The 26,552-nt window shown below is 41.1% G+C and overlaps 1 protein-coding gene across 1 annotated transcript in view; it reads right to left on the reverse strand.

Moving 5' to 3' along the window:
- Positions 1-25,876, reverse strand: part of pcp4b (Purkinje cell protein 4b) — a 48,519-nt gene extending 22,643 nt beyond the window's left edge. Inside the window, 1 exon segment of the mRNA NM_001146574.1 lies at positions 25,776-25,876. Coding sequence (NP_001140046.1) covers positions 25,776-25,784 — 9 coding nt within the window. The 5' untranslated portion in view covers positions 25,785-25,876.
- Positions 25,877-26,552: the final 676 nt, after the last annotated feature.

A 26,552-nucleotide genomic window follows, 5' to 3' on the forward strand; every position in this document is an offset into this window, starting at 1 on the left:
TCGCTAGAATCAGCAGCACTCTGACTAGGAGAAGAGAGCACTGCAAAGGCGCCCCCCCCCAAAACTTTTTTTTTTTTTTTAAATGATCAAAAGGCACTGAAGCTGGAGGCAGGAAGCTGGAGGCAGGAAGCTGGAGGCAGGAGGCAGCCCTTCAGCTCAACCACAACAGAGTATCTGTGTTATTGGAGCAGTGAGGTTGCAGCAACATTGCAGAATCATTGCAAGAACTTTGGGGTAATCTATGCATGAGCTGCGAAGGCATTCAAAGATGGTTAACCTAAAGGCAACTCATTCACAAAGACCCTGTGGTTTGTATGACATTTCAGCAACATTGTAGCCATTGTGGTTTCTTAACCAAGACTGTGGAGCAGCACAGCGCACCTCCTTAAAACATAGGGATAAATAATGGAGCTATGCTTCCTCGGACAACACAGCACAGGGCTTCAGATCACTCCAGAGGTGATGAGAGACTAATGCACTGAAAGACAGGGGAGAGGAAATACCATTAGGGTTGAGGCTGAGCCAATTGCAATAACAGCGGCTCGGTGAGTGTGATTACTGATGGGGAAAGGGCTATCCTCAGTCTGCAGATTTACAAAAGTATGCACACACACACTCTAATACGCATACACACATGCACAGAGGCAGGGATATCCTCCGTATGATGTCACACACACACAAAGCTATACTGCAATTAGAGATATGGGGGAGAGCGAGATGGGTAGAAACCCATCAAGTGCAAAGAGACACTAATTACATTGCAATGACAGGGAAGAGAGGGATACACAGTGGGCCTTTCATTAGGCATTTAGAGTTACATACTCACACAAACATTAGGCCCTTACACGTGTCTGCACACAGACACACATCCATACACAAACACACAGACATACACAAATGAACGTGCACACTCGCTGCAAATTCCATGGTGGCTGCAGCAGCATTCACACCTCTGGGCTGTCAATTACTTCAAGGAAATAAACGCACACACACACACACACACACACAGTAATAAACAACTCCCTTGACAGGCAAAAGGCAGGTGCAGGAATTAATGCACACATGATCAGAAAAATGTAACTATGTTTCCTCCGACTGGGCTGTGGTCTTCGGAAGGGCAGTCAGAATAGAGCTTTACACAGAGAATCTTTTTACATGATTTCAACCTCCTTTCTGCTGAGAGCTTCCTACTTAGTCGACATCTCCTCTGCAGTAGTGTACGTGTTGCAGATTATAAAAGGTCCTCTACCTTTTCTCAGCTGGACTAGGTCTGGGAATCTCATAGAACCTATTCATTCTGTCACTCTGCTGTTACCTGGTGGTGTAGTGGAAGAGGAGGATGGCTCTGACTGGGTCCATAATAGCCGGTGAGGAATGGTGTCTAGACTCATTACTGGTTACACTCCTTCATCACCATTAATTATACTCTTGCCTCAGTACCACCTCCACTATGACTCTCCACCTGGCTAACATCCGCTGGACAGTAGCCTCACCTGACCAACACAGAGGTTGGGAAGTTGAGACTACTGCCAGAAGTGGACAGTTATGAGAATGCCAGCATGCTGGTTTAGAGATAGGTCTGGCTACAGTTTCTAAAAAGACATACAAAATGTAGCTGTGGAAAGCCAGTTTAATCCTCCAGACACCTTATCCTCCTACCTAACATTTCAGCAATCATCATAGTATGCTACTCCCTGTGTTGGCTGTGAAACGAGAGGGCTTCACATGGGGAGGTTCCTGATTTGTTCATCTCTCTTTGTGAGAGAGGCTATTACATAAACCATGCTGTCATCATGCCTTTCAGGCATGGGGTGGAACATCATCATGGCAGTAATAGGTCTTCACAATGGTTTTTGGTTCTCTATTTTGTATTCTTGCATGTAACCAGAGAGGTAGAACTCTCTGCTCTTACTGGGGCTTGAGCTGAACAAATGATTACCACCAAATGTAATCAGTGTTCATTCATTTCATGCTAGAGAGGCCTCTTGGGAGGTGGTGAATGGAAGGCTGTATCATATCTCCTAATATCAACAAGGCAGGCTGGAGGTTTTCTTCTAATTAGGTACCCTTTGGGGAGAGGTAGAGCGGGACAGTAAGACAACATCTCGCTTAAGTTGAAGGGAGAGTGGCAGATTTGGGTGTCATAAATATCAGCTGTTTGACATTGATTGGCGAAGGCTCAGCCAAGGCACAGTCTGCCGGTATCCCGGGTGGCGCGCTGCTCAGCTGTGTTCCCTGGGTTCTTCTATTTCATGGCAGTAAAGACTCCTGCCGCATTATGAAGTGAACTGTTCTGTTAGTCCACCACGTCAAGAGTAACCCCCCCCCCCCCCCACACTTCTCTCTCTTACATCCACCCACACATATACACATGCCATATCTAAATTTGAGCCAGTTTCACACAGCAAGAAAATAATCCTGCAGCAACAGGAAAAGTCAATTGCTATGTGGATTAAAATGAATGGACATTTTTGTAGGGGTTGATACATTTTTTGTTCGGGAAAATCATGTCTGAAATTAAAGTGGAAATTACAAACTTTTGGAGTCTTTTAAAACCTTGAATACACTACAAATGTGCATTTCCTGCTGTGCATGAAAATTCCTGCAACAAAAGGATGAACAAATGAAGATACGGCATCTGTACACACAGACAACCTCTTTGGCTGGCTTCGGGAGCTATCTTCACAAGTGACGCACAAACTTTCAAACAAAGCGCATAGACTTGCATATAACAGTTTAAAAAATGTCCCTTCCTACTTTAAACTGAAGGGGGTTGCAAAATGTTTGTGCAGAAATTCTGTGTATTACGCACCCACAGAGCTGACCCCTCATAAGTGAAAAACACAAACACACATACGCACACTCAGACGTCATACCTTTACTATTTCATACTGATTTCATATGTTTGTGAATTGTGATGCACAATTTCTAAAGAAACATAATTGGTGAGTACTCGTCACCCGTACATGGTCAGGAAAGCCATACAAAGGTAGCTGTCCCTTCAGAAAAGCATTTGTTTTCCTTCTTACACACAACTGCTACAGTAGGAATGCTTTGATTCACGCCAATTACTATGTGCAGGGAGAGAAAACAGGTTAACGCTCTTCTTCAAATTATTTCTTCGAACTTGCGTTTGTTACACAGCTTAATGAGCCTTGAAATTGGTGAGATTACTTTTTTGTACGTTTATTTCAAAAGCGAGCGTCTCCAGTCTCAGTGGGATTGGTTTCCCCCTGGACGATGACGACTGTATACAGTATGTTGCGTGCGTGCAGCTGCAGATCACGTGAGGGAGCATAGCACTGCAGTGCTACAGAGAGTAAGTAACCACTGGTCTGAGAAATAGGTGAGGGATTCCCCCTGATCACAGTGCAGTTGAGGGTGCCATTAGCCAGCTGATTTACTTCAGGAGCTACATGGTGCGTTGAAGTCCTGGCAAAAAAGATGGCGTCACTTTGGAGGTGCCACTCAGGTGACTCAGGGTCAGATTACTATTTTCAAGACCTACTACTACGCCTGCAATGCTTGGTTCGACTTCTTCAATGAAAACTGTTCCTGGTAAACTATCCTGTCCTTTATAGATGCTCTTCAGACAATGAGGACATTCCCACAGTCCATCCCCATGTTTACCGCTACAGTATGACAACACAGATGATCTGGAAGCCTCCTGGGCTTACTGGATGTGAAAATCAATAGCCTTTTTTCCCTGTCAGACCCCTATTAGTTTGCTAATCTGTAATTCCTGATGCATAAACACAGTTGGCATTATGAAGAGATGGATATTTTATGGATGTTTTGGCCAATGTTACTGGATCAGCTAACACCCACCACTTTGAGTCGCTTTCAGTCCCAGAGAAGCACTCATTTAGAGTCGGACCGACAGACATTCTGTCACACGTCATCGCCACCAAACTCATGTGACTCTTCCCTCATCCCTCACCGTAACCGGACGACCCAGATAGCGCTCTGCCTGTCTTTGTGGGCCACGCAGCAGGAGAATAGCTTGCAAATTAGCCAAAAATAGCAAGGTGTTAAATTTAGGCCCCTAATTATGTGAAATTATGAATTTGTCCTCCAACATGTGCTGCCCCTTGAAGATGGTTGTACCGGAAGCATCCCACATAGTGTCCCCAGGGGAGAAGATAGCCCTCTCCCTGAACTGAGAATGCTAGAGGAAGAAGATGATCTCATGAATCTACAGCAAAATGGTTACATTCCAGCAAATGTTTACATCCTTCTCAAACTCTTGCGATCCTTGAAAGATGTTGTTTTGTTGTTGTTACTATTTGTCGTGTCTGGGAACAAGATAACTATTTGTCATACTATTGTGGTTATACTAATAATACCTACTGTATAACGCTAGCAAATTCAAAACCTCAGTGGGTGGGCAGAAAATTGACCCTCTTCTGTCCAAATGCACAGCAAATCTAGTGGCAAGGGTGGAATTACTCAAATAAATAAATAATCCCACACAGCCGTTTGTAGTGCTATTTTAAGGCTTTTGGCAGCTTGAGTGGTCTGAAAGAGTTCCATGCAGCACTCAATGTCCATTAAGAATTTAAAGAGGAGATTCAGAACTAGGCCACAGACAATTCAAGAAGAAGAAACACAAGGCTCGATCGCTTCCTCTCCCTCTTGTTCAGTCTGATGGCTTGTAGATAGAAACTGTCTCTGAGACTGTTGGTATCACGCTCATGCTCAGATACCGTCTGCCCGACGGTAAGGGAGTGAACAGGTCATGGCTGGGGTGTGTGGGGTCCTTGATGATGATGCGGGCCTTCCTCAGGCACCGTTTCAAGTAGATGTCCTGGATGGGTGGGTGCAATTGATGTACTGGGCCTTGCAGGCGTGGAGGGAGCAATTCCCTTACCAGGCCAAGAAGCAACCGGTCAGGACGCTCTCGATGGTTCAGTGGTAGTATTTGGAGAGGACCCTGGGTGGGATGCCGAATTTCTTCAGCCGCCTTAAGGTTCTATCAGAGTACCAAACGTGTACGTGTATGCACAGCAGTGTTCTGGAATATTGAACCTTTGGCATTCATACTTTTCAAATTCTCAGCGCAGCTCATGCAATTTCTCCAACTGTCAACACATTCAAATGAACAGACAACGTGTACAGGAGACAAGTTGGTTGGGAATTGTGGGAGTTGCGTTCCACGCAGATGGTGGTCTCAGAGCCGCGTAGCTATGTCATAATGGGAAGCCGGACTATCAGTGTCTGTGGACTATTATTTATGCATAAGAAAGTAGAAGCGCTGTTGCGCCCTTTCGACAAGAGTGGTGGTGTTGGTCCATATCAAGTCCTCGGTGATGTGGATGCCGAGGAACTTAAAACTGCTGACTCTTTCTACTGCAGTCCCGTTGATGTGGATTGGGGCATGTTCCCTCCTCTGCTTCCTGAAATCAACAATCAACTCCCTTGTTTTGCTGATGTTGAGGGAGAAGTTGTTGTCCTGGCACCACAATGCCAGTTCACTTACCTCCTGTGAGTCTAGCCGTGGGTCACCCCGAGAGAGACAGTCAACTCCACATCCTGAGCTGGATGGGTAAAGAGCTCAATTCAATTTCCATTGACGCCTACTGTACAAACTCAGAGTGGCAACTACCGTGGAATAAGTTCAGTTCAGCAGGGCTCTTGAAACAAGCCATGAGGGGAAACCTTGTAAACCATAAATGTTGTTTGGGCCACTATAACAAAACCAAATCATCAACTTTCCATACAATGACTGGTTATAAATCTAGACAGGTAATGACTTTTTGATGTTTGACAATCTACTTTGTATGTATAGCGTTCTGACAGATCACGATTACTGAGGGGCTTTATAATGCACATGGGGAAGTGACAGTTTGTCAAACATTAAATTGTGTTGAGCTGTACTGAGAAAACTAGAAATGTCTCACTCCCATCACTTCCTTTGATTAATCTGTAGTAATCTGTAGTGTTCCCAAGGTATACAGCTTGCATTAGTATTCACTCCAACCCTTACAGTACCATTGTCTCAAAGGACTATGTGGCCACCTACAAATTAATGCCTCAAAAGTTATCATTTCTGTAACATCCAGAGAGGACATTATCAGGCTCCTGGCTCAGATGGTCTATTAATCTGAGGTGGGATTCTGACATAGTCACTTTGAGAAATGCCATAGTCAGAGCGGGATTGCAAGAAAGGTTAGATTGTACCTTGCCGAAGACAAGTGACAAAGCTGTTCTAAGGATCTAAGGTCTAAGGTAATTTCACTTCTGTTAATCCAAACAGTGGAGTGAGTTATTCTACTTCTTGGAAGAATTAACTTGTCTCCATATGGTGAGCATTACGCTCCCCGCGATATGCAACTTTTCAGGGAAGTCAGGAACCAATTTACACAGTCAGTTAGGAAAGCAAAGGCTAGCTTCTTTTGCCACATGGTTCAATCCTCGGCCGACTCTTTTCTCTGTATACATCAATGATGTCGCTCTTGCTGCGGGTGATTCTTTGATCCACCTCTACGCAGATGACACCATTCTATATACATCTGGCCCTTCTTTGGACACTGTGATAACAAACCTCCAAACGAGCTTCAATGCCATACAACACTACTTCCGTGGCCTCCAACTGCTTTTAAATTCTAGTAAAACGAAATGCATGCTCTTCAACCATTCGCTGCCCGCACCTGCCCACCCGACTAGTATCACTACTCTGGACAGTTCTGACTTAGAATATGTGGACAACTATAAATACCTAGGTGTCTGGCTAGACTGCAAACTCTCATTCTAGACTCATATTAAGCATCCCCAATCGAAAATGAAATCTAGAATCGGCTTTTTATTTCGCAACAAAGCATCCTTCACTCATGCTACCAAACATACCCTCGTAAAACTGACTATCCTACCAATCCTTGACTTCGGCGATGTCATTTACAAAATAGCCTCCAACACTCTACGCAGCAAATTGGATGCAGTCTACCACAGTGCCATATGTTTTGTCACCAAAGCCCCATATACTACCCACCACTGCGACCTGTATGCTCTCGTTGTCTGGTCCTCGCTACATATTCATCGCCAAACCTACTGGCTCCAGGTCATCTAAGTCTTTGCCAGGTAAAGCTCCGCCTTATCTCAGCTCACTGGTCACCATAGCAACACCCACCCGTAGCACGCGCTCCAGCAGGTATATTTGACTGGCCATCCCCAAACCCAACACCTATTTGGCCGCCTTTCCTTCCAGTTCTCTGCTGCCAATGACTAGAACGAATTGCAAAAATCACTGAAGTTAGAGACTTATATCTCCCTCACTAACTTTAAGCATCAGCTGTCAGAGCAGCTTACCATTGCTGCAGCTGTACACAGCCCATCTGTAAACAGCCCATCCAACCAACTACCTATCTCATCCCCATATTTGTTTTTCTGCTCTTTTGCACACCAGTATTTCCACTTGCACATCCTCATCTGCACATCTATCACTCCAGTGTTAATTGCTAAATTGTAATTACTTCGCCACTATGGCCTATTTATTGCCTTACCTCCTTACTTCATTTGCACACACTGCATACAGCTTTTTCTATTGTGTTATTGACTGTACGTTTGTCTATCCCATGTGTAACTCTGTGTTGTTGTTTGTGTCGTACTGCTTTGCTTTATCTTGACCAGGTCGCAGTTGTAAATGAGACCTTGTTCTCAACTGGCCTACCTGGTTAAATAAAGGTGAAATAAAAAATATTTTAAAAAATACTAATCTTGGGAGTTCAAAGTTAGAGAACTTAACAAGTCTGATGCGATCAAAATCACAACAGGGATCTCTTCTGTGCGCATCCAAGAGACAGGTAACTCCCAAATTAATGAATTGAGAGATTGAATGACAGATGTTGAGCAGAAGAGATTATTTATGGCCGCCTGTCAGGCAGTCCCCTGGAACAACACCACAGGAAACGCCTCAAATCTCCAACCACATCGTAGCCTGTGTCTTTACTCAATCTTCGTCTATCGCTAACTCATCCAGATCATTTCAGTCCTGGCAGCAGATTTCTCTCCCACTTTAATGAGTTTAGAAATGAGCACACCAGTGTTGCTCCATTTAGCCAGTAATGGGAGTTGAAAATGCCATCAATAATACTAACTCTAGCCACCCAACCAGGCCGGCTGAGACTGTACCAGAGACCGTTTGGAGACGTCTCATGCAACTTTCTGTTTCACCTCGGTAACCTTGCCTACCGGTAGTTTTAGGGGATATGAGAGGCCAATGACCCTCAAGAAAAACCGCGCAATTGCATCACCGATTCCACAGCTGTAGTAGACACCAACATTAACCCTCGTCTGTGCTGCATTTTCCAGCTCTATACCTAATTTCTGTGCTACCCTGATATTGGTGGTAAATTGCCAGTAGATTTAGGGAAGGAACTAAATCTTCTGAGGGGAAGGTCGGTCTGGAGCTCAAGCTGTGCTCCCTCGTCAGAGTCATTACCAGTCGAGCTCAGATAATTTACCACACCATCCGTTACACCATTTACCAGTGTCTTTAAATTAAGTTGGTTGTCAACTCGCAATCAGAATAGAATGAATAAAACCCTATTTAAGATTATCTCTCTGACTTTACACTTCAGTTTTAAAATAACTCAGTAGATGCTTTTTACGCCACGGAGACACAAAAAACCCAATGAAGTTCCACCTCTCTGCTGTCAGATTAAGTTAGCCCGTTTGAATGGAGATTACTCCCCATCGATAAAAAGCAAACAGCTTTACTTTCCAATATGCAACTCCATTTAAAATGCACAAATCCTCTCAGGCACATCATTCATCATTGTGAATTCAGTGTTGAGTAACGTCTGTAAAATGGATACAAGAGAATTAACAAAACTTAAAATGACATGTTTCCCATAAGAACTATTAGGATAGCTTCAACCCCTTTCCCTGAAAATACCAAAGCGGTACTGGGACATTTTCAAATCTCTTGAACATATTTTGGGAAAATTGAAAAAGTGGGTTACATTAAATTCACTTGCATTGTTATTGCAATGAGAACTACAGAATTGCAAAGGATGCTAGCCAAGTTTTGTTTCTGCCTTGCAACCTATACTGTTGTTTGGAAGATCTGATAAAAAATCCTGCACGGCATGTGAAGCAAAGAGAACATCTTGATCTGGGCTTGATGTTTTAACAAAGAATGAAAATACAATTCCTGATACCAGTATATGCACATCTAATTAACAAGAACATATGTATACTCATAATGTACTATTCCCAATCACACCCAAACAGCAGATTCTTTTAAAATGATTCTTCACATTTTAAATGCCGGCCAGAGCTTCTACAGAACTGTACATGATGATGTTCCCGGATGTTGTTTGTCTCCATTACATTGGTCCGGAGACCCTTGCAATCCCCGATGTGATGTTTTCTGCCACAAATCCGTGGAGTGTACTGCTGTAATGAATTCTGGGAGGAAAAAGATGTTGTGTATGGCAAGAACTGTCGCTCTGCTAATTCAGCCCCCCCATCGCCACCCACCCACTCATCTTGTGTGGTGAGAGACCAGCATACACAGGGAGGGCAATGCAGTGTTGCTGACACAGCTGAAACGGCTATATGATTCACACGCATGTGGTGAGAAGAAATGACTTTGTGGAATTCCATGATAGCTGTTTTCATTCTGCAGTGTTTCATATTGTCAGATGGATGCACACTAGTCAAGCAATCCATTGTTGTCAAAACCTTTCAAACCTGTTAGTCCTCACATCTACCATGATTTAGGTTTCACAGTAATTCATGTCACACATACTGTAAAGCACACACATATAACACCAGACTGGAACACCATAACATTGTAATAACAGCCACACCCATTGTTTCCTGATTCATGCATTTACAATAAAAAGAGTATCAAAGTCCCCCCACATGGATGCTAATGTGAGCGATTCCCATTCAGTGTTCTGCTAACCATTTACCCCCATAGAAATCCCATTACAATGAAAGACACATTTACATACTTGTTATGTTCTACTTGCTGACTGAGTCTCACCCATCATCCGATGGTGTTGTTGACCTCCAATGCATTTCTCCTAAGCAACAGGCTTAATAAATAAAGACGTCAATTTGTTTTATTGATTTAATTTACCAATAGGCATTGCCTCTGCCAGATGCAGTGCAGAGGCCTATTATAAAACTGTGTGCAGGGATGGAAACATTTATTTGCAGCACGATAGTAATCAAACAAATACCACTCACATTATAAGGACTATTTATTTTCCTGAAAATACTTAACATCTCAAAGCTCAGTATGTTGGTAAGTGTTGAACACAGACACAAGTGATGCATGATCTTCTAATTGGAGCAAATAGCCAGTTAGATCTTCTTTGCCTGTTAATAAAGGTCTAGGTCAGTGGTTCCCAAACTTTTTATAGCCCCGCATCACTTCAAACATTCAACCTCCAGCCACGTACCCCCCCAGCACCATGGTCAGCGCACTCTCAAATGTTTTTTTGCCATCATTGTAAGACTGGCACACACACACACACACACACACACACACACACTATACGACACATTTATTAAACATAAGAATGAGTGTGAGTTTTTGTCACAACCCGGCTCGTGGGAAGTGACAAAGAGCTCTTATAGGACCAGGGCACAAATAATAATAATCAATAATTTTGCTCTTTATTTAACCATCTTACATATAAAACCTTATTTGTTCATTGAAAACTCACCACAGGTTAATGAGAAGGGTGTGCTTGAAAGGATGCACATATCTCGGCAATGTTGGGTTGTCTCAGAGAGTGTCTCAGTCTTAAATCATTTTCCACACACAGTCTGGGCCTGTATTTAGTTTTCATGCTAGTGAGGGCCGAGAATCCACTCTCACATAGGTACGTGGTTGCAAAGGGCATCAGTGTTTTAACAGCACCATTTGCCAACGCAAGTTACTCTGAGCACAGCCTATCCAGAAATCTAGCAGTGGCTTCTGATTAAATTCAATTTTCACAGAACCGCTTGATGCAATTTCGATGAGGCTCTCTTGTTCAGATATCGGTAAGTGGACTGGAGGAAGGTCATGAAAGGGATAACGAATCCAGTTGTTTGTGTCATCCGTTTCGGGAAAGTACCCGAGTAATTGCGTACCCAACTCACGCAGGTGCTTCGCTATATCACATTTGACATTGTCCGTAAGCTTGAGTTCATTCGTACAAAAAAAAAAAATCATACAATGATGGAAAGACCTGTGTGTTGTGCTTGTTAATGCAGACAGAGAAGAGCTCCAACTTCTTAATCATAGCCTCAATTTTGTCCCGCACATTGAATATAGTTGCAGAGAGTCCCTGTAATCCTAGATTCAGATCATTCAGGCGAGACAAAACATCACCCAGATAGGCCAGTTGTGTGAGAAACTTGTCATCATGCAAGCGGTCAGACAAGTGAAAATTATGGTCAGAAAAATTTAAGCTCGTCTCTCAATTTAAAAAAAAAAAGTATATATTTTGCCCCTTGATAACCAGCACACTTCTGTATGTTGTTAATAAAGCGTTACATGGTCGCTGCCCATATCACAGGTTTGCAAACTGCTGAGGGCCCAAAAGGGTGACTCTTTTTTTTGCACTAAAACATGCAAAAAATCCCTGCTAGTGGGCAATGCAGGTTTTAACTAATTAAACAACAAAGAATATGATCTACATGATCAGTCTCTGTGTGTAAAATAAAAACTGGTTAATGTGAACCTAACTCACAGCTAAAAAAATGTATAGAAAGCAAACCAATGTTATTTGTTGCCTAGACTTTACTGCAAATGACACTCAAGACTTGAGAAAAAACAGTACACTAATATTGGAGATAGCCATGACAGCCTTTATAATAGAACACTTGTGACCACACACACACATCTAAATATATCTTAAAGTAGAAATAGAATAAAATAAATAGGCATTCTATTTTTGCTCTATTATAGTGGCCACTATAGTAGATGTCGATCAAGTGCACAAGGCTACATGTGTGCATAAATATTGTTCACCGAGTAAAGAATGTTATAATCCCCCCTCACTCGTGTTACTGTCAAGTTCAACACAACAAAAACAATATATTTGTGCTACACTGCACATTGTTACAGTGTACACTTTCTGCCTTTGGACATCGATTCTACAACATGCCAGCAGAGAATGATACACTTTGTTGGCATAATTGATCTCTTTCAGGCAGAGAGTACACCTGACATACCCCCTTTAATCCACTGTTTTGAAAAAGTGAGAAAGAGGGAAAGTGTGTGGTGTTCCTTTCACCTCTATAGTGGCATCCAGCTTAAGCCAGGCCCAGCTCCAGCTACACTTGATCCCTGAATCCACTTGTTTAACAAGCAACGCCTCATTTTCACCTAATTCTCTCATTCTGAAAATGAACCACATACTGTAGAAGGAAAACATTAGTTGACAGATAGTACTCTAGTCAGTTCGCTAACTTGTTAACATTTCACTCAGATTGCCAGGGTCCAGTAAGCAAAGGCAGCTGTCAATGATCACGTTAGGCTGCGTTTCATTTGATTTGTTATGGCGGTTTGATTGCGGAGGAGGCACTAGTAATGTCTGCAGTTTTCGGTTTGTCATTTTGTTTCAAGTGTATTAGTCTATAAATAAATCTCTTTGCCAAAATTCATCTCTCCCATGTCTTATTCAACTAGTAGTTGTTCTGAAATGTTTATTGCTTGCCTACATTGTACTCCCTCCTCTATGTTTAATATAACACACATACATTCATTATTCATTTTGGTTGCCTATCCTGATGTGAAGTTAAATCTATAGAAAGTTTTTGACTCTGATGTGTGCCACAGAAAGTATTTGACTCCTAGTTCAAATCCAATCAAATCAAATAGTTACAAAATTAAGGAAATTAGAAGGGGGTGGGGATTTTCTTGCCTGCCGAAATTCTCCCCCCCTCCCTTCTATTTTGGGACTGCAAGGCCTGGCACACTTCATAATCATTTTGGTAGCTTACTGACAAGTGAAGAGCAGAAATCTCAACTAGCAAGCATGTCGCAGCAATGAAGAATTGAGTGTGTGTGCGTTCAAGCGAAGGGGGTGGGGGGGGGGGGGAATTCTGCCAGGGGGTAGATTTTCGGCACAACAACGGCAAGGAGTCATATACCAGTTAATACTATAGTGAAATAGTTAGGTTATTAACGTTAGCTTATCTGATGTTGTAACGTTAGCTAGCTAATGTTAGCTGTCTGACCTTATTAGCCAGATAATTTTCACACCATAAATTATTTGATCAGTTAAGTTGGCTAATGTTGCTCAACATTTCTCTGGATAGCTAACGGAGAATTCTATCCAGCTACTGTAGCAATATACTTAAAAATGCTAACAATACTTGTTCCACCACACTTTCTACCCTCACCTCAAACTTTCCAAATTCCAGTTGTTTTTCAGTTACAGCTCATGAAGTACGCTTCATCACCTTCTCACCCCTGTCTCCGTAGTCAGGCTTCTCACCTACCTCTAAGTTATTGTTCAGTAGACGTGCTGCTGTAGCTGGTAAACTGCCATTCCACCCTCCGCTCTCTCAGCGCTCGCTGATGCTGTAACTGGCACATTGGTTGTCTCTTCTCTCTTCAGTCGCGTGCTACATTCTATTGTTATGTGAATGATTGGCTGAACCTTGGATACAGCCAGTATTGCTCCAAACGCGCATCACTCGTTCGCTTACAGCCAGTAGTCATCCAAAGCCCCCCCTCCCGCCCAAACTTTTCACATCGGATCTACATGAATCACCTAGGTCACCTATTTTGGATTCAAAACTGCGAATTTCGCTGAAAGGTGACTAGTTTGCATCCCTGATATCAATGCATAATGCAGAAAATACACGAGAGTTCAGGGGCCTTGCTTTAAGAAAGTTAACCATTTTCACTGAAGTGTTTATTTTTTAGGTGAATCACATTTTTATTTGGCGTACCCCAGACGGCATTGAGTTGCATACCCCTGGGGATACACGTACCCCAGTTTGGGAATACCTGGTCTAGATAGTATATGAACTATTTACTTTCCATGTGTTGGAAAAACCCCCAGATATTAGCGAAAAATGACACAAATATTGTTTTCCACTAGGTTTAGAATAAGGCTAAATGTTTCCTGGATTCTAACCATCTGTGTCAGTTACATCACCCAACATTTCAACAGTAATAATCCGGGGGGGGTTCTGCTTAGCTTCCCCATAAAATCATGGTCAGGGTAAAAATGTATTCTTGAGATGTTGCACTTTATCCCGGCAGCGGGACGTTGCCATTTGGACAGGCTAAGCCTATTTAACCCGTGTGTCATTAGAGAAGGAAGATCTCTCAGCTTTCTCTGCCTGCCTGTTGTACACACTGTCCCGAGTATCAGTCTGGCAATGTGGGAGGCCACACAATACAACAGCAGAGCATCTATTCTATACAATCCACAAAAGTCCCCTAATCCAGGCCTGCAACAAAAGTATCCCCTAAAGCAGCTTAATATTGTAGAGTAGAGAGAAGCGGCCGCCCTCCAGTCTCTTGAAGGCAATCAATCTGGAGAGATTGGGATGTGCTGCTTATCCTTTAACTCTGGCCTGGTCCATATATGCAGATTTGTACCCTAAGATACAGCCTGTGCTTTGAAGATTAAATAACTGCTTTCTGAACTCTTGGTAAAGCCTTCGACTACCAGCAGTCTCCTACTTGAATCGATTACAGTGCAAACCCTTGAACTAGGATGAAAAGTGTTCAGAGAAAATCTGAAAAAGTGCCTTCAAATCTGATATCTCTGTGCCAAATCTGATTTCCCTGTACTCTATCCTATCTCAGCTCATGGTAATATAGGTAGATGAATGCAAATTATTATTCTCAAATTCCCTTTTCCACACAAAAGAATAGCTTTACTGATCACAGCTGAACGTCTCTACCCTAACTGAGCCAAACAGACCCATTCAGTAGAGACCCCTCCCCCCAACCCAGTTATTAAAAACGATACATCAAACTGTAGCAGGAAAGTAACAAATTGCAAACTGAAAGACAATAAAACAGTTGATCTACAGTAGCTCATGGCAGGATGTGTCCAATCTGATTGCTGCTAGCCTGCCCGGTTGCTCTGCAAGGCCTCTTGAGTAGCATAAAGCAATCCAATCTGGGGAATGGGAGTGCAATGATGTGTGAAGATGCCAGTACAGAATTAGAGGGAAGAGGAAGATAGAAACGCACAGTCTGAAATCAGGAGGATGGCAATTATTGGGGGGCTGTCATAATCAGATTAAAACTTTACGGGTCCTCTGTGATTCTATCCATACAGAAACTATTCACACCTCTTGACTTTTTCCACATTTTGTTGTGTTCTAGCCTGAATTTAATATTGATTACATTTAGATTTGTTGCCACTGGCCTACTCACAATACCCCATAATGTCAAAGTGGAACTGTGTTTTTTTTTTACATTTTTACAAATAATAACATATTAAGTCTTGAGTCAATAAGTACTCAACCCCTTTGTTATGGCAAGCCTAAATAAGTTCAGGAGTAAAAATGTGCTTAACAAGTCACACAATAAGCTGCATGGCCTCTATGTTCAATAATAGTTAACATGATTTTTTTTATCTCTGTACCCCACACATACAATTATCTGTAAGGTCCATTAGTTGAAGCAGTGAATTTCAAACACAGATTCAACCACAAAAACCAGGGAGGTTTTCCAATGCCTCGCAATGCTATCCCTTTTAGCATGGTGAAGTTATTAATTACACATTGGATGGTGTATCAATACACCCAGTCACTACAAAGATAAAGACGTCCTTCCTAACTCAGTTGCCGGAGATGAAAGAAACCCCTCAGGGATTTCACCCCGAGGCCAATGGTGACTTTAAAACAGTTATACAAAGTGTTATGTTTGGGGCAAATCCAATACAACACATTACTGAGTACCACTCTCCATATTTGCAAGTATAGTGGTGGCTGCATCATGTTATGGGTATGCTTGTAATCGTTAAAGACTGGTGAGTTTTTCAGGATAAAAAAGAAACGGAATGGAGCTAACCACAGGCAAAATCCTAGAGGAAAACCTGGTTCAGTCTGCTTTCCACCAGACACTGGGAGATTAATTCACCTTTCAGCAGATCAATAACCTAAAACACAAGGCCAAATCTACACTGGAGTTGCTTACAAAGAAGACAGTGAATATTCATGAGTGGCCGAGTTACAGTTTGACTTAAATCTACTTGAAAATCTATGGCAAGACCTGAAAATGGTTGTCTAGCAATGATCAAAAACCTATTTGAGAGCTTGAAGAATTTTGAGAATAATCATGAGAAAATATTGCACAATCCAGCTGTGGAAAGCTCTTAGAGACATACCCAGAAAGACACATCAGTAATCGCAACCAAAGGTACTTCTACAAAGTATTGACTCAGGGGTGTGAATATTTCTGTATTTCATTTCCAATAAATTAGCACAAATTTAAAAAAACATGTTTCACTTTGTCATTATGGGGTATTGTGTGTAGATGGGTGAGAAAAAACACAACACAACGTGGAATAAGTCAAGGGGTATGAATACTCTCTGAAGGCACTGTATGAACCGTAATGTGATTTTGGTCATGAATAGATAGGGAGGTGGGTATCTAGATGGGTTCATGAACTGAGTGAAATACTATTTCTCCTCGCTGAAAGATCCTATTTGGCATGTCTGCCATCATGCAAACTGATAGTATCTGCAGAAAGGGAGGATGCTTTTATAGATGGACCTATATAAGTGATTCACTTGTTTTTCAAGCAAAGCCAAGCAATTCTAGTAAACCCGCCAGGTCTTCCAGCTAAGGTCTCTTAAATTCAATCCTAGCCTGGTCACATTGTCTGTAGATTTAGGGGTAGTGAATATCGCACGACACCTCTGTCATCCAAGTTTAAATGTTTTGGGGTTATTGAAGGAGTGTCAAATTCCTATTGTCCCTTAAAGTGGATTTAAACAGCTTTTTCGATGAATGAACATCAAGGAATCTTGGATTTACTCTGAAATAGGAAATAAGGAGAGGCAAATGCAAATTGGTGGAACACGGCATATGGTCTCTCACTGCAGTCCTCAAAATAATTGGCAGCTTTCTTTAGATATTAAGAACTCTAATACTCCATGGAGCTGGAACATGTGGTAATGACCTGGCAGGATAGATCTGGGCTGAGCTTATGCTAATTTACTGTCACGTAATTAGCTTCCCTATCCATTCTACAGCTGGGCAGACTTGTTCAAAAGTGTTGCAGGTCGTAAAAATTTGAGGTGAGAAAAACCCTCACATAAGAACTAGAGGTCGATCGATTAATCGGAATGGCCGATTAATTAAGGCCGATTTCAAGTTTTCATAACAATCGGTAATCGGAATTTTTGGCCACCGATTTGCCAATTTTTTATTATTTTTTTACACCTTTATTTAACTAGGCAAGTCAGATTAAAAACACATTCTTATTTTCAATGACGGCCTAGGAACGGGGGTTAACTGCCTTGTTCAGGGGGGATTCGTTTTTGCAACCTTCTGGTTACTAGTCCAACGCTCTAACCACCTGCCTTACATTGCACTCCACGAGGAGCCTGCATGGCGGCTGACTACCTGTTACGCGAGGGCAGCAAGAAGCCAAGGTAAGTTGCTAGCTAGCATTAAACTTATCTTATAAAAAACTATCAATCTTAACATAATCACTAGTTAACTACACATGGTTGATGATATTACTAGTTTATCTAACGTGTCCTGCGTTGCATATAATCGATGCGGTGCCTGTTAATTTCTCATCGAATCACAGCCTACTTCGACAAACGGGTGATGATTTAACAAGCGTATTTGCGAAAAAAGCACTGTCGTTGCACCAATGTACCTAACCATAAACATCAATGCCTTTCTTTAAAATCAATACACAAGTATATATTTTTAAACCTGCATATTTAGTTAATATTGCCTGCTAACATAAATATGGGTCACTGCTCTTGCGTTCATTGCCTGGCTCGTTGCAAACAAATTTGCCAGAATTTTACATAATTATGACATACCATTGAAGATTGTGCAATGTAACAGGAATATTTAGACTTAGGGATGCCACCCGTTAGATAAAATACGGACCGGTTCCGTATTTCACTGAAAGAAAAAACGTTTTGTTTTCGAGATGATAGTTTCCGGATTCGACCATATTAATGACCTAAGGCTCGTATTTCTGTGTGTTTATTATATTATAATTAAGTCTATGATTTGATAGAGCAATCTGATTGAGCGGTGGTAGGCACCAGCAGGCTCGAAAGCATTCATTCAAACAGCACTTTCGTGCGTTTTGCCAGCAGCTCTTCGCAATGCATTGCGCTGTTTATGACTTCAAGCCTGTCAACTCCCAAGATTAGGCTGGTGTAACCGATGTGAAATGGCTAGCTAGTTAGCGGGTGCGCGCTAATAGCGTTTCAAACGTCACTCGCTCTGAGACTTGGAGTAGTTGTTCCCCTTGCTCTACATGGGTAACGCTGCTTCGAGGGTGGCTGTTGTCGATGTGTTCCTGGTTCGAGCCCAGGTAGGAGCGAGGAGAGGGACAGAAGCTATACTGTTACACTGGCAATACTAAAGTGCCTATAAGAACATCCAATAGTCAAAGGTATATGAAATACAAATTGTATAGAGAGAAATAGTCCAATAATAACTACAACCTAAAACTTCTTACCTGGGAATATTGAAGACTCATGTTAAAAGGAACCACCAGCTTTCATATGTTCCCATGTTCTGAGCAAGGCACTTAAACGTTAGCTTTCTTACATGGCACATAAGGCACTTTTACTTTCTTCTCCAACCCTTTATTTTTGCATTATTTAAACCAAATTGAACATGTTTCATTATTTATTTGAGGCTAAATTGATTTTATTTATGTATTATATTAAGTTAAAATAAGTGTTCATTCAGTATTGTTGTAATTGTCATTATTACAAATAAATAAAATCGGCAGATTAATCGGTATCGGCTTTTTTGGTCCTCCAATAATCGGTACCGGCGTTGAAAAATCATAATCGGTCGACCTCTAATAAGAACACACCAAGTTCCTGCACATACTGTACACTGACTTCAGCATCGAACACGTCTGTGTTGCTGCATTAGGTTACAGCACTGTGATACAAGACCTCTTTGATCTTAATAAGCATATACTAAGATGTGGAGGGGAGGTGCTGAGGTAAGATGAATAAGATCCAAGAATATCCTGCAGTTCATTTGATTGTTCTGTTCCGAATAGGAAATGAGTTGGAACCCTGTATGCAGGAGGATAACACCCATGACCACTGACACTGATGATTTGACAGTAAGATGTTACGATTCATGGTGCTACTGTACATGTATGTTGCAATGATATTGGATTACAGGCAAATGTGCATTGATGTCTTAATGCGATTCAAAATGGACGGAAAATGAGTCTAGTAAGGAGTTTATCCTCCCTGAAGTAATGTTGGATTTTTTCTAAAAGAGCTTTGTCATTACACACAAACGAGGAGACGATGGTATCTATCTTCCTCATAAAACGGGGGCCACAAAAGATAGGAACATGCTTTATGAGGCCAAGCAACAGGTCGTATAGGATGTACAGGTATGATTGATTGGCCAATTGTTTGAGTGGAGCTGTGTGTTGCACATCAACCGACTCAGCCATAAAGGTTTTTTTGTGTGTCAGTAATTTACAGTACACATAGACTCCACTCTAGGTCAGGACTCCAACCCTGTTTCTGGAGAGCTACTGTCCTGTAGGTTTTTGCTCCAACCCTAATCTAGCGCACCTGATTCTAGTTACAACTCGGGTTGGACTGAAAACCTACAGGAGGGTAGCTCTCCAGGAACAGGGTTGGAGAGCCCTGCTCTAGGTAATGGAAAGACTGGGAGTATTGGGAAAGTAGCTACATCAGCATTTCCCAATAATAGTCCTCCATCGCCCCAGAGAATGATAGTTTTCAGACCAGCTTGTCTTTTCATAATTTCATTATTTTGACAAGTCGAAAGCTCTTGACATTCAGGTTATTCAGCTGAATGTTTAATCCCTGATAACTGAAAAGTAGATTCACTAGACTAAAAGCCTGGCTATGAAATATATTTTGTTGACAGCCTTTCACACGCTGTCAAAACAATAGCCCAGAGTTGTGCACTTTTACAATATGCTGAGAGGAAGTACGTGTGGACGATGGGAGGGGATGAGAGGAGGGGGAGAGAGCAAAGTGCTGCATTACTGACCAGTGCTAGGCTATTCCATCCAGAACGTGCTGCTGCTGTGCTTCAATTACTGGCTTCATGCCAAACTTGGTGGGGGGAGAGGCAGCTGACTTTGATTCAGAACAACTCTGCTCTGCATGAGCCTGACAAAACACATCAACTAAGCAGAAAAACCTCTTTGAATTCTGTACACCAACCGCACTGGACGTATCCTCACCGCAATTACACTTCTCTGAATCAGCGGGAGATGGGAGGCTCAGGTTGCCTCGCATATCTTACAAGGGACGTTTCATTTCCCGTAGTTCAGGGCTGGCAAGCTTCCAATAATTCAACACCCATTATAATTCCTGTTGTGTACTATAAACATTTAATTTTCATTGTGATGAACAAAGCTAAATAAACAACTATAGCCTAAGCACAATGAGGCAAATTCCTTTCATTTCCTTTCCAAATCAAAATTTTGAAACCAAACTAACAATAAGAAATTAGAAATGAAGAGCACTAGACTGTAAATAAATATGCACTTGAATAACCTCTGCTTGTTCTCGTGTTAACTTGGAGCAGCTTCCTGTCCCAGGGCATTGTTAGACTGGAAGCCTCCCTTAGCCTGTGTCTTAAGTGGAGGTCGACCGATTAATCGGAATGACCCATTAATTAGGGCCGATTTCAAGTTTTCATAACAATCGGTAATCGGCATGTTTGGACACCGATTATGGCCAATTACATTGCACTCCATGAGGAGACTGCATGGCAGGCTGGCTACCTGTTATGCGAGTGCAGCAAGGAGCCAAGGTAAGGTGCTAGCTAGCATTAAATGTATCTTATAAGAAACTATCAATCTTAACATAATCACTAGTTCACTATACATGGTTGATGATATTACTAGTTTATCTAGCTTGTCCTGCGTTGCATATAATCGATGCGGTGCCTGTTCATTTATCATTGAATCACAGCCTACTTCGCCAAACGGGTGATGATTTAACAAGCGCATTCGCGAAAAAAGCACTGTAGTTGCACCAATGTGTACCTAACAATAAACATCAATCCCTTTCTTAAAATCAATACACAAGTATATATTTTTAAACCTGCATATTTAGTTAATATTGCCTGCTAACATGAATTTCTTTTAACTAGGGAAATTGTCACTTTTGCGTTCTGTGCAAGCAGAGTCAGGGTATATGCAGCAGTTTGGGCCGCCTGGCTCATTGCGAACTGTGTGAAGACCATTACTTCCTAACAAATGTATTTGCCAGAATTTTACGTAATTATGACATAACATTGAAGGTTGTACAATGTAACAGCAATATTTAGACTTAGGGATGCCACTCGTTAGATAAAATACGTAACAGTTCCGTATTTCACTGAAAGAATAAACGTTTTGTTTTCGAAATGATAGTTTCCGGATTTGACCATATTAATGACCTAAGGCTCGTATTTCTGTGTGTTATTATATTATAATTAAGTCTATGATTTGATAGAGCAGTCTGACTGAGCGGTGGTAGGCAGCAGCAGGCTCGTAAGCATTCATTCAAACAGCACTTTCGTGCATATGCCAGCAGTTCTTCGCTGTGCTTCAAGCATTGCGCTGTTTATGACTTGAAGCCTATCAACTCCCGAGATTAGGCTGGCAATACTAAAGTACCTATTAGAACATCCAATAGTCTAAGGTATATGAAATACAAATGGTATAGAGAGAAATAGTCCAATAATAATTACAACCTAAAACTTCTTATCTGGGAATATTGAAGACTCATGTTAAAAGGAACCACCAGCTTTCATATGTTCTCATGTTCTGAGCAAGGAACTTAAACGTTAGCTTTTTTACATGGCACATAAGGCACTTTTACTTTCTTCTCCAACACTTTGTTTTTGCATTATTTAAACCAAATTGAACATGTTTCATGATTTATTTGAGACTAAATTGATTTTATTGATGTATTATATTAAGTTAAAATAAGTGTTCATTCAGTATTGTTGTAAATGTCATTATTACAAATATATATATAAAAAATTGGCAGATTAATCGGTATCGGCTTTTTTTGGTCCTCCAATAATCGGTATCAGTATTGAAAAATCATAATCGGTCAACCTCTAGTCTTAAGAGAGTATCCACAGTGTCTGGAGAGGTTAACAGTCTGCTGCTGATGCAGATTTTCAGGGATCACAGTGCTCTCAGGCAACCTCAACACACACACACACACACACACACACACACACACACACACACACACACACACACACACACACACACACACACACACACACACACACACACACACACACACACACACACACGGGCGGACACACATACACGGTTGGGCACAGGCGCGCACATGCACGGGCACACACGCCCAGCGGGTTTCTTCCACAACTCAGATGGTATTTTCAGCACAAAATGTCCGTAAAGTGACAGTGTCATCCTCGCTTCAGTCTACCCCAGAGTCTGTGTGCTACCAGCCTAAATGTGTGAGTAAACTCAAATGCTAACTTGTCATTCATGTTCTGAAGACAGAATGTCACAGTAAGAGCACAAAGCCTGTTAATTCTCTGGGTGGCAGAAAAGCCTTCTTTAATCTTTCACTCTTTATTTTTCCACAATTGTGACTGACTTCTCAGCAGAACTGAGAGCTGAACATCTGACTTTACAGACAATAAGCTGACAGACAATTCATAATACTTGTGTCCCAATTCAAACTAACAAAATGTCAGATACTTGGATGGGATATAGCTATAGCTTATTACAGTATGTAAAGAGTATATGGGTGGACAAAGCATGGAAAACACCATTACAACACGGTTATTCAACATTAGGTCAGCAAATATGTGTATTGCATGCTGTCAGTCAAATTACTTAAAGGCCCAGTGCAGTGAAAAACGTGATTTATCTGTGTTTTATATATATTTACACACTATGAGGTTGGAATAATACTGTGAAATTGTAAAAATTATGATAATGCCCTTTTAATGTAAGGGTTGTTTTCAGCCTGTTTTGGTGGGATGGAGTTTTGACATCACCAGGCAGTAAATTAGTTAACAGACCAATAAGAAAGAGAGTTCCAAGCCTCTCTGCTAGTATTCTGTTTTCCCCTGCCCATTCAGACCACTCCCAGACAGTCCTAGCAAAATTGTTTATTGAGAAATTGCTCTTGCTAAGAAGCAATTTTGGGTTATTTTTGACCATTTCTGATGAGCGATTAACCGACATTTCATTTTTTGTGGGTTATTAAACAACTAATTGACCGACATCTGTTCAATTACTTCAATTCCATTAAGTTCAGCTTTTTTTGTGAGCTCTAGAGAGAAATCAAATCATTCACGACAGAAATCAAGTCAAGAACTATGTGGGACGCTGGACTGAAGGGAGTTTTCATTAAGCAAATATTCAACCTAGTTCAGCTCAGAAACGTGGTAATTAACTAATTAACCAGTTTTTCAGTCTCGGGCGGAGATGGATTAGAGAGAAAGAGACAAAGCGAGAGCTTTCATTCTCGCCCAAATCTGTCCAAAATAAGCCCAATGCGTTTCTGTAGGCTTATTTTGGACCTAAATCTGTCGCCTGCCTTCCTGTCTTTGGGACAACGACTCCCATTTTTAGGGCGGAGACATGAGCATCCATCATTATATACAGATCTCTGGACGGATACACTTTTATGCCTGCTGTATTAGGTTAGAAACACACAGACCGCATGAGAGAGTAATGTACACAACAACAACGAGAGGGACAGAGACAGTTCGTGAAAGTATGCCTTCTCTACTTTGAAGAATTAGTTAAAAAAATTACATTTGACAACGCTGCAGCATAGGCTAATTAGGCAGGCTAGCTAAATAGGATGACTAAAGACAGTGCAGTATGGGCAGCACATAGATAACATTAGGTTTGGCTGACAGACTGCTACTGCCTGAACAGAGATGAGATGACTTTAAGGAATTTTTTGATAATAAAGTAATCAAATAAAGTAATATACACAACTGAAATATTGTATTATTTTATAGTAATTTCCTATTTTTCTATTGATGTCTACCCAATGTAGACCTAACAGAAACAATGGAATATTTTCAAAGTTTTGGCAATTGAATGCTACATAAAAAAAGCTATATTTCATTGCTTTGATGTAAAAAAATCTAATGTTATACCGAAATCAAAAACCGTAATTATTTTTGCATAATTCAACCGAAACGACGTCAGAAAGCACTAATCGCTCAACAGTATAGACAATTTTAAGGGGAGGCAGATAGCCTAGTGGTTAGAGCGTTGAACTAGTAACCGGCTGTCATTGAAAATAAGAATTTGTTCTTAACTGATTTGCCTAGTTAAAACATTTTTTATTGAAAACAATCACAGTAAGGTACTTAATTGTTACCCAGAAATAATTTAATATTGAGATAAAAACAGCTGCATTGGACCTTTAACACTGTAATGTGCACAGTGCCAAAGTTTATGGCATTATGAAACTCTATTAACACTAAAGTTTATGACATTGTCACATATAGGCAAGCTATTAACACCATAGCTGCAAAAGGGATTGGTGACCTCCACCAATGTGTGAATATTCAATAACGAACTTTTGAAACTCTGCCTGATAAAATGTTCTTGCGCTGGCCGCAAAAATGGCTATTAATATCCCCCTCCAACCACTTTGAAATGAATCAAGCCAGAACATCTGTGACTAAGGATCAGAGGCCAGTTAGCTGTGGGAAAACCTAACAGCAGTTTTCCATTCCAAGCTGTAAACCCCTGTGAAGTTGGAAGTGCTCGTGTTGCCTATGACCGTGCTGTATATTGAGTAGCCAGTAACCAGTAACCATCTCATTCATCACCTAACATATAGACTGCCAGTGGTACAGTAGCTTATATGAATTGAGAGGAAAAGATAATTCGTTCTCGAATGAATGATAAGAAACATTAATGGCAGTCATCAAGTTATTTGTTCCTCAAGGAAATGGTTAAGACATGTTTACATGGTGCTATATTATATTGGCCATTGCAATTCATGGTGCGGAATCATTGACATTGTATCTTAATAAAAGTTCCTCTTCATAAGACATTTTGAACTGTGATATTCTCAATACACTCATTAGCCTAAGACTGGAAATTAATTACTATACTCTAGGCACCCGGAATTCACCTGTCCATGCAACAATTACTTAAAACCTGTTCCAATTGGCACAGTTCCCGCGTATGTCACATTTAATCGAAAAACAATTAGGCTTCTGACATATCTATTGTAAAGTCATAAACAAGAGTTTCGTGGTCATATTGCAACTCAGTGCCCATGAATGAAGGGTAGGCTAAAGTTTTTTAGTCTACTCGTAAACCCATATAAACCTTTGTAAACCGCAGGTGAGTTGAGGATAGTACAGACGTTATGGTGCAGCATAGAATTCTGCAAACGTGGATCATGTCTGTTCGCAGCATCAGTGGATTCAAGGTAAATAAACCACATCATTTGGTAGTACTGTAGCAATCTGTCGGTTATGGAGCATGAGGAATATTGAAAGATACCTATCTTATGTATTTCAATTTATTCAGAACTAGGCTATTCACACAAGAGCTGTGCTCGTGTGTAAATACTTCATTCTAAAGATGTCCATTCAAAATATAAAATGATCCTACCTCACTCATGATGTACAGTAGTAATCTCGAGGTTGCTCTCGGTTTCCAACGCTTGAGTTCACCTATTAGGAGTTAACTGTCGTCTTTTTCGCAATGGCTCACCACGGACAGAGAAGCTTTATAAAATATTATGCCGAAGTCCTCAGTGTCATCACGCTCCCACTAAACCAATAGGAATGCCGTCGGCAAATTTGTCTCACAAGTCACCACCCAACTTCTTGAAATATTCATAGACTGTGAAAGCTTTTTTTTATTATAATAAAACAGGGCTTCTGATTCTTTCTGACAAACGTTAGGTTATGAATTAAAACAGGGGGAGGCATTTAATGAATGTTTTATTTTTTTTAAATCGAAGTCATTATTTCATCATTGCGCATCGCATCATACGCAGACCGCAGGAACGACAATGTATCCGGCTTTCTTGACACATACAATACCAGTCAAAAGTTTGGACACACATACTCATTCAAGGGTTTTTCTTTATTTTACTATTTTCTAAATTGTAGAATAATAGTGACGACATCAACACTATGAAATAACACATATGGAGTCATGTACTAAGCAAAAAAGTATTCCACCCAAAGTAGCCACCCTTTGCCTTGACAGTTTTGATCACTCTTGGCATTCTCTCAACCAGCTTCATGAGGTAGTCAATTGGAATACTTTTCAAACAGTCTTGAAGGAGTTCCCACATACGTTGGCTACTTTTCCTTCACTCTGCAGTCTACCTCATCCCAAACCATCTCAATTGGGTTGAGGTTGAGTGATTGTGGAGAC

Source organism: Salmo salar, chromosome ssa09 (genome assembly GCF_905237065.1).
Source record: "Salmo salar chromosome ssa09, Ssal_v3.1, whole genome shotgun sequence".
NCBI lineage: Eukaryota > Metazoa > Chordata > Actinopteri > Salmoniformes > Salmonidae > Salmo > Salmo salar.